Source organism: Phoenix dactylifera, chromosome 4 (genome assembly GCF_051530095.1).
Source record: "Phoenix dactylifera cultivar Ajwa chromosome 4, Ajwa_hap1_PhDact_Kaust_v1.1, whole genome shotgun sequence".
NCBI classification, from domain to species: Eukaryota; Viridiplantae; Streptophyta; class Magnoliopsida; order Arecales; family Arecaceae; genus Phoenix; species Phoenix dactylifera.
Window position 1 is genome coordinate 2267151 of NC_143193.1, and position 10350 is coordinate 2277500.

The window sequence follows — 10350 nt, forward strand, 5'->3', positions numbered from 1 at the left end:
TGGATCCATTGTTTTGTACAGGTATGCAACATGATATATGTATGCAAATGTATGTATGTATGTATGTGCATATATATGTGTGTGTATGTGGGTATATCTATATATATATATGTGATTGGTAGTATATTAGATCCAATGGCTCAATGTGCAATTCCCATCATCCGATTTAGATCTGAACAGATCTCGAGTGAAGATCCAATCAAGTATAGCCAAGTCTTACCTCAAATAATATTATATATATATAATCACATACACAAACACGCACACTAGTCCAGTTGATTATAAACATCAATTTGGTATCATGAAGATAATTGAATATTGTTTATACTTTATACCTCAGCAAGGACTAATTAACACATCTTGCATAACCACCACAGGAAGTACTCTTGGGTAGAAGAAGAAGCCTCCTGCATTATACTTTTGAGTAACAATCTAGGATTCTAGCTTCCAATTTGAGCACAAACAAGTATTGAAATGATAACACTAACTGCCAAAAAAACAGAAGTCACATAACCTTATTCAATAGCTTGTATATGATGGTAAAAATAATAAAAAACAAATTTTACACAACATCGTTGCAAGCAAGTAAAGAAGTAAAGAACCGATGTTTTGAGGTGCTTAGACAACTATACAGAACCCATGTTTATTTAACAGAAGCAAGTAAACAAAAGAAACTTGCATATGCATGGTCTGAAGCTTCTTTGGGGCATTTAAACAAAAGATAAAAGGCATTAACCATTTGATAGAGTAGACAATCAGAACTTGCCCATATGTAGTAGGGGAATCTCTCATGCTAACACCATCAGAAGCTCCAACACCATTACCAGTAACTAGAACCACTGCAGGATGAATAAATCCATGTTAAAAACCCAAAGTGAAGGAGGAAGAGATTACTTTGAAGAGATATTACTCCACTAGCGAAGGGGAAAAAATTAGAGGAAACAAAACTTCTAGTACCAAGATGCAAGACCAAATTGAGGCATCAGTCAATTCCTGCTCAGTCCTCTACAGAGCTGTGGCTTGATTGGTGGGGTGGTGGAGAAGAGGATACCAATTGAGTCAGGCCGGACCAGCACAATTGAGTTGGGTTCACTTGCTTACAAGCCCACTGCTTTAATTTCGACATACAGGTACATACATACATACATACATGAATGCATGCATGCATGCATGCACACATGCATACACATATATTATTTCCAGACTAAAATCTCAAGCATTATCTGATAAGATGTCTGCTTCCCAACATTGTTCTACGCAACAAATATTTGGTATTCAGAAAAAAAAAGTTGGCAGGTGAACAAAAACAAAATCATGAGTATTCAAAAATTTTTAATTAATTGTTCTCTTCAATGTCAAAACTGATACATGCAATGTTGCTAGATTACAATTGAATGGGCATCTTGCCACAGGAACCAGAATATAAACCCAACAATCTTATGGATCAATTGTCTGGGAAGCATGAATAAGTATTTTCAGCTAAAGCATAAAGTTCTGCCGGAAATTTTAGTATAGTAATAGGTGCAGGTTAGCTTCTCTCTTCAGTGAAACAATCTGACCATTTTTTCATGAGATGGCAGCATAGATCAACAAGATAGATGAATCAGCACCTGATATACAGAAAATAGTACAAACATGGTCTCATCATTTCAAGAGATCCAAGAAGACAAAGCCGTTCCACAGGCTATGCAAGAGCATTGAAGCTAGTAAGTTCCGTGATCTTGAGAACACAACCCCCATTACCACACCAAGGAATACAAGTGGCAACAATCTCTGCACATTGAAGTGCGCTAAAGCAAAAACAACTGCACTCACCACGATGGCCCACCAGAGTGGCATGTACCTTGTCAGTGAGGGGAGAAGAAAGCCACGGAACACAATCTCTTCCCAGATCGGGGCACACACTGAGACCACCACAGCATACAGAGCCATGGCCACAGGATCGCGAGCCACAATTGATTGCTCCACACTGGAGATCCCCACAGGCGGGGCAGGGAGAACCGGAACCAGGCTGATGTTTATCTGAGATAGGAGATTCACCAATGGAAAGAGCAGGCATCCCAAGCCTACATCAAAGTGCCAGTTACCTTTGAGGCTGAAACGGAACCAACCAGATGGAAGGGGGTGGAATCTAGCAAGGCACCGCTGAAGGATCGCGATCCCAGCTAGGCCTTCAGCAACGTCAGTAAGGAGGCTGTATAGGGCTTGACCTCTGTGAGTAAAAGATTCCTTGCTGAAACCAGCAGCATGAACCAAAAATGGAATTATCCAAGATCCAACAAGCCAGAAGGATGCAATCCAAAGAAGCATGACCTGCACAGTCATAACATATTGTTCAAATTTCATTTTAAGTACAGATATGTAATACTGTGAGTTTGGTTACAGAAACATTCTTTAAGCAAAAGATGACTGAAATCATGGAGTTGAACTATGGTCATGTTTAAATGGAAAGCGCAACATGATTTCAAGAGGAGAAAACACATTTTGAAAAAGGTAACTAGAGCCCTAACTCAACAATTAAGGTTTTATATGTTCCCAAGCCCCCCTCCTTGTGCATGGCGATGTTCGCTAGCTAAATGGAAGAACAGGAACGAATGTGTGTGTGTGTGTGAGAGAGAGAGAGAGACTCCCGATCACCTATCCTCTAATACAAGCTGGCATTCTGAGTTGAAAAGTATAGTAATCCTGATTAAATGATCCTCAATACAGAATACAACTTAACAACCATGTATCGAGTAAAAGATGGCAGGGACATATCTGTATACCTTCTAATGTAATTTTTGGAAGTTTTCTTTATCCTGCATGTTAAAAATGTGTTTCACATCAGTTAGGCTTCAACTTTTTGCCACAGGTTAATGCAGTTCCCTATAGCAAGCCTGCCTTCCTGCCCTCTTTCTTCAAGGAAAGATTGAAGGCTTGCTGCCTAGTTATGTGATTGTAATGAACAAGGTGGTTCTTCCTACCCTTTAACTACCGTCTTCTGTTTCATTGTAGATTTTTGTCCCACCTAAATTGACTTGGTCAGAAATTCAGCACCATCAGAAAAAGAGCTGATATCAAATTAACTACAAATCATAAAAAGGAAAATAAAATTAGATTTTAATTTATCACACTATAAATCAATAAAGATTACATAAACAAATGGAACGGCTCTTGCTTAAACCTAAGACTATGACTGGACTCCCAGCTGCACAAATGGTTGTTCAACCGCATTTAGGTGAACTATGATAGCCTCATACATCTCTTCAGACCTCGATAACATGTTTCAAGAGTTTCCTAAGACTAACTATGTTAAAGATAAAAAAACAAATTAAAAAACTACCTGGAACCTCAATTTGAATGTACATCACAAATTGGAATTGAATTTAGGACTTGTTTGGTTCGCGGGAAGAGGAGGGGGGAAGTTTGGTCAGCATGAAAATAAATAAATGCCTCATATTTGGTTGGAGTTTTCAAAGAAGAGAGATAGGAAAGTAGCTTTTCTATGGGAATGCATTTCATGGAAAAGAACACTTACGTGAGATACAGGAAAGTCACTTTTCCCCGGGCTCGAAATTGAGCTTTTTTTTTTTCAAAAGTGCCCTTAAGCTTTTATATAGAATGGGATAAGATCTTTTCCTTTATTAAGGGCACAACAAGTACTTTACACAACTTTTCCAGAAAAGTAGATGCTCAAACAAACATAAGTCACTTTTAAATATAGCATTTTGTCATGGTCAACCAAAGATACAAAAACCACTTTCTCGGGCATCATATACCCCAGCTTCAGCTTCTCAGGCAAAACATTCTAATAAGAAAAAAAAATTTCTGCAAACCAAACGAGTCCTTAAAATAATGAATTGGTCCGACTAATTTTTAACATGGCAAGTAATTTCAATGTATTAAGATTCAAAACAAAAACGATCAAATCGTACTTACACAATTCAACCAGTAAGCAACCAGCTAATTGAGATCAAAATTCTCTTTTTGGTTAACCTTTTTTCGGCAATCCTTTGATTGTAATAAATCATGACCCAAGAATACAACATAAGAAACTACTTACCTGGACAATGGTTTCTGCTGTCCACGGTACCATCCAAGGATTGCCATGTAAAGTGAAGATTCTGTCTGCTACCTGCAATAGCAATCTCCATATTAGTTGACCTGATGCAGCGTAACAACAACCACGGAAACCAATAACTAAATTGTTTTTCAATCTACACCTGATTAAACCAATTGTTACATGAACTAGTTCAATCACCAATCAATAAAAGAATTGATTTTGTAACCCAAAATATGGGTTTCATGGTTGAAAAATAGCCAAACAAACTGACTCAGCAGATATTTTAAGCCCTGAAGTTGAAAGACTCATTTATATTGACAAAAAGTATAACCACTTCTTCCATAAGTTAACATCTGGTGATTCCTTACCAAGCATGCAGTAAATCTAAAGCAACCATGTTTTCTTTCCAGAAATGGTATAGGAATTACCAGATTGTAAGTTGTAATTTTTTACTACTTTTATTACATTAATTCTCTAGAAGAGATTAGCCACAAACAGAATTTCAGGCTTTCAGTACTTACAGGAGTGACAGATTTGTATTAACCCATAGCCACAACTAGAACATGCCTAGGCAGCAGAACACCATCATATTAGACTTAGAATAAGATTTACATATCTAGCATTACATAAACTGCGGACCTACCTAAACATAGTGAACAATCTGTAAGTCATTCATTCAAGTGATACAACTAGAGCATAACTCAACAAAAAATTTCTAAGGAAGGTCAAGCTAAAGACGGCATCAAGAATATGTAACTGCATGCAGAACCATTTTTCTATACTTATCATGAGCTACAAAAGTCAAACCTTCAGTTATTATCTTCTGCAATTATAGACTAGAAGATCAGGACTTACTAATACCTATCACATCTAGGTGTACTTGGGTATTGTTTCTCTAATTGCTGCAAGCAAAGTTTTTAACTCATATGGCACATAAATTATCTTAATATGCTGGATTTCATTCAGTTAGAAAAATAACAAATAAATCATCAGGTTAATCATTTCGCTACTTTTGATGCCTCAAAGCCTACGATAACAGTTTTGTTTGTTTTCAACCATGATCTAGGTACTTGTTTTAATATTGCACCATAAGCCATAAAGATCAAACCAGATAGAGCACGAATTTGCTCAAGTACTCCAGGAGAATTAGAGAAGCACCACTTAGGAATTGCACAAATCACATGACTGTTGAACCATTCCTCCCGTTCCTTCTAATGCCTTAAAGTCACGAAAATGATCAACAGCATGATTCTTGCAGGTAGAACTGAGATCCTTGTACTTTTTCATGAATAGGAAAAGCTATATATTATGCTAGGTATCCCTTTTCTTATATTTATGTTAATAGCATGCAACTGTGTAAATAGTTAATCATTTAAAGGCATAAAAGTTGCAATTTGTCTCAGCTTACTCATAAACATAATAGTTGTTGCAGCAAGTAGTGAATATAATATACAGGTTTTATGGCTTGGTCAAATATATTTTATTTTTGTCATATTTTTATCCTTTTTTGATAAGTCCCAATGGTTCAATATATCACAGTGCCAGTCTGCTGGCTTTCATCACTATACGCAATCAAACAAACTGTAATTACATGAAACACGGGAAAGAGATCTCATCAAACCCAAGATACAATAACTCCTAAACTCGCAAATAGTCCTGGTATGGTGGCAATGCCATTGAAGAATGTTTTTCGTCACCACATTCTTACATATATTACTTATATCCAAGAAATGGAAGGGTCCTAGTAAAACATTAATTTTGCCTTCTAACCACCTATCTCACCGTATCAAAAGTCGCCATGAACTGTGAAGAGACAGCAACACAAAATGTGATAAAGACCACTTGAAAAGTGAAGGAATATAAAGAGGAAAGCAAATACGGCAGGAGGTGAAACACAATGTTGAGCAACATATAAATGCCAAGGAACCGAACAAAATTTAAATATGGTTAGCCATAAGCTATGCAAGGGCATGAGGCTGAAGACCTTAAAAAACCATAAATATTCTAAATCACCAAAGAATACAAAATATGAACAAAAGAATCTTTAGTGACAAATGATGCAATAAAAAAAATTAACCACAAAATATTTAAATAATGCCACAGAAAAAAATTATGTAATAAAAGGTGACTACGATTAGAATGGCTTGGAGTCAACAAGAAATCCCTGATAAATTAAAAAATGCCACATAAAGAACAAATGCAAGGAAAACGAGAAAAGATCTAAAGAAGTGAGATAGGGTCATGGCAGTCAAATCCAGATAAAAAGAAATGAAACAACCGAAAAATGATAGAATAACCAATAGAGGAGTTTGCATATAGTAGAACACCTAGAAAGAATATGAAGGACAAAACTACAGTACAAGATCAAATCCCAGGTAACAAGATGCCATAAAACCATCTGAAACAGCTAAGACATATTGATAAGTACTATCCAAAGCTATGCTTAGATGGAATAAACTATAAGGAGATGGGAGCTGCACAAGTTAATTTGACAATTTAGATTGAAGGTGGATGTTGAAATTGTTTATTGAAATGGGGGACTTGGCTATCCATTTCATGGGGGATAATTTTTGGTGATTTTGGTGGAAGCTTCTCCAATAGTTTCTAGATGTGTGTGTAGGAGGTCAATGGTGGATGATAATGAAACTTGGAAAGTAAGATGAGTTAAAAGCTTGGGAAGGAGTGGAGCTTCTAAAATTTAGACCATATTCAGTTACAGAATAAACCCGGGATAGGGATATTTTATCCCACCATCCCGCCAGACACCTTTCTGTTTTGGGAGATTACGTTAACCTAGACAACCCTACTTTTCTCAATATTCTGGATTAATTTAATTACAATGGGAGGTGGGACCCCCCCCCCCCCAAAAAAAAAAGGGTGTTTTTTCTTTTTCCTTTTTTTCTTTTTGTGTGTGTGTGTGGGAGAGGGGGGGGGGGTGTGGATATCTATTTCAGTTAACTCCACCAAATCCCAACCAAAGAGAAATTTGTTCTTATCTCAGAGATAAGGATATTTTCAGGGATACCAGGAAAATAGGGCTTGTTATGCGACCTTCTTCTATCTTGCAACCAACCAAGGCCTTAAAGTGATGGGGGACAAAGAAGGTGGAACAAATATAAGAGGAAAGGCTTGTTGTGAAGGAAACAATAGATGAGTTGGAGTCAAATTGAAAGAAATTAAGATGGTAGTAAAAAAAAAATGTGATGTCCTATTCCATAGATGGATACTTTAACATTCAGGGAATTGTCATGAACTAGGGTGTTCGTTTGGTTCGATAAGGCATGGCACATGTGCTTGATGATGTGGTGTATAAAAATGACATTTGACCTTAGTGCATTGATCAAAGAATATAAAAAAAGCCCATTGCAGGCTATTAGAAGCAAAACAGGGGCAAGGGAGAGGGAGGCAGTTACAAAGATTGATAGTGAGGGCCTCATAAGCTTTACGAGGACAAGATAAAGAGTACAACTGATGTGAATGGCCTACCAGAAAAACATGCTCAGCATCATCATTTTTATCCTACGTTCTAAGAAAAAAGTAAATGGCATAAGTAATAGGCACTAGCCACTCCATGTAATATCACAATTCATAACAGCTCCTCCATCCCCCTTTCATCTATTATAAATAATGAAAATTTATAATTTAAGAATGCTTTATTTGGAAACAAGGTTTTATGACCACTATTTCTTTTTTTTTCCTTCTCCTTGTAGCTTAAGGACTCCCAAAGTATAAAATTTCCAGGTGCCATATATCTTGCCAAAAATCAGGGGTTGAATTGATATCTTTTCAGCTGTAATTCTGGTTGAACAATGTAGTTACCCTTCAAAATGGTGAAACATGCATATACCTGGGAATGCTTATTCTATGGTAATCAATTTGGCTAATGAGTTAGATACCATAACCATAACCATCGAGCATTATCCAAACTATTTGAGGTTAGCTTTATGGATCCTCCTTTGCAAAGAATTCTTATCTAGGCCCACCTATTTAAAGGATTACGTTAATAAACTTTAGAAGGAGAGCAAATAACTGGATATATGGGCCGCCGAACCCACTGAATCTGTAACTTAAGCAGAAGATTCAGGCTGTTGGCATTTTATCCAACTGTAGCTGAGTTATTGTTGTCATTTCCAATAATTATGACCACAAATTTTTTTTTCTCACTAAACTAGACGTCTCTACTTGGAAGCCGCGAACAAAGAAGGAAACAAGAGTGTAATGAGCAAGAGGGAAAGGCCAAAAGTTTTGATTCCACTAATTAGCACTCTGAAGCTCCACTCAGGTCTCTCTACAGGTAATGCACAATTATCCAACAGATGTGGTCCCAATCTCACTCAAGTTGGAATTCAAAAAGATTTGCACAAGGAATACAAACTGGACTTGGATATGTTTAAGCTCAGATTAAGAGGTTAAACAATAGGAAGGGTGGATGAAAGATAAAGAAATAGCGTTGCCTTCCATGACTAGAGATTTCATCATCACCCTATGGTAGCAAAAACGAAATATTAGACCTTTGCGCTTTGAGTAAAATATATCCTTCTGACACTTGTGGGTTCAATGAGGTTACGATTCAAGTCTACAAATTGGCTACTCCAAATCCTAGAATTGATATTGAAGCTTTATTATTGTTTGAGTTGACCGCACTCACAAGGTATCTTGCAGGGAAGGTAATACTTAGGAGGAGATCTCAGACACTGCAAAAAATGCAGCAAATTTGGCAGGGATCCAAGAAAGTTCTCGATAATCAATCAGGAAGAACATTAAATTTATGAAAAGAAAGAAAACAGAATTAAATAGGTTAAACTAACAACTGATAGCAAACAACAGCATGTGTAAATGAACAACAATTATTTTATTGGTATTCAAATAATTCATGAATAAGCTGTCACTGTTTTTATCTAAATTAATGAAGTATCTGAAAATTTGTGAACTTCTGAATTATTCAAGTCATTTGGCTGTTGAGTAAGCAAATGGGCTAAGCCTTGCTTTTCAGTTATCATGTTTGTTGTGCTAATCTACCACTGAGTTTGAAACCATGAACCTTAAATATCCTACCAGCTATTGAACATGATGGGCATAAGCAAGACATAGAATTGCACAAAGTCAATGGGGATCTTTACACCAGCATGATGGGCTCTGCACATACAAGACCGAACAATGTGAATTGGTTACCAAAATATGGCATGACTAAATATTTCCATGGGAAATCAGAAATGGCTTGTAGTCATATCCATATCTCCTGGTGCACAATGCACCAAAATACTAAACGATGTAACATCTCCAGAGGTTCAACCAAGTCCCTCTATTCTTAAAAGCTTACTATGTTCTCCTTTTCCCCTATGTAACACCTCCTGGGAAAAAAGATAAAAACAAATATATGTGCCTTGCCTTAAAACACAACTCTGTGTGCATGTAGACTCTAGCATAAACCCAGCAACAGCCCATCATCAAACAGACCCCAGGTTTTCTCCCCTTCATTCTGTGGTACCAAGGATGCATGGTACCCACTGTTTCCAAAAAAAACAGGCTCCAAGACCCACACGCCCTCTCATGTGCAATCATGTGCTACAAATTAGTTTTTATGTGATGAAAAGAGGAACCTATGATCAAATGTATTTCATGCCGAACAAGCAAAAACATGGAAAGAATTATGATAATATATGGAATGGGACAGGTTTAAGATTTAACTATCTTTGACATGTTCTAGCATCAAATAAGCACTAGGAATAGCAAGAATGATGCTCATATACAACACAAACTTATACAAGCAAAAATGGGAAAAGATCTAAAAATATCACAACTAAGGATGACAAATGGTTAGGGAGGGCCCAGCCTTGGACTGGTGAAGATTTCGTGCAGCAATTTTCTACTTGCAATGATGTGAATCAAAAACTGTATCAGATGGTGCTCCAACTGACCATAGAAATATAGCAGAATTGATATTCAGATACATAACTAAAATAGTTGGCTACCATGACCAAAATAATTGACACGCTGACATATGTATCGTGCAAAGGGTTCCAAATAAGTGATATTATGGTATCCAAGTCCATAATCAGGGTCAAAGTACAACACAGATTAGCTTTAAAATACTAACTAGTGCCATAAAATCATGGCAAGATATCTGTAAAAGACAGAAAATTTAGTAGCCCTACTATGTACACACTTTCATCTGTATATCCTGGTACATTATCTGTGATTGATGTGTTGTTTATTCTTTCTATGAATGTATACATGTATGCAACTATGAAATTTCTAGGTATGAGAACATCTATAAACTAATTTTCCCAGCATCGAGAGAGGAAAAG

The 10350-nt window shown here is 36.7% G+C and overlaps 1 protein-coding gene across 2 annotated transcripts in view; it reads right to left on the minus strand.

The window, feature by feature from the left end:
- Positions 1-1315: 1315 nt before the first annotated feature.
- Positions 1316-10350, minus strand: part of LOC103696628 (CAAX amino terminal protease family protein) — a 10134-nt gene continuing 1099 nt past the window's right edge. For both annotated transcript variants that reach the window (XM_008778312.4, XM_088719543.2), the window contains exons 3-4: positions 4043-4114; positions 1316-2313 (exon numbers count right to left, since the gene is read on the minus strand). In XM_008778312.4, coding sequence (XP_008776534.1) covers positions 1645-2313; positions 4043-4114 — 741 coding nt within the window. In that variant the 3' untranslated portion in view covers positions 1316-1644. The remainder of the gene's footprint in view (positions 2314-4042; positions 4115-10350) is intronic.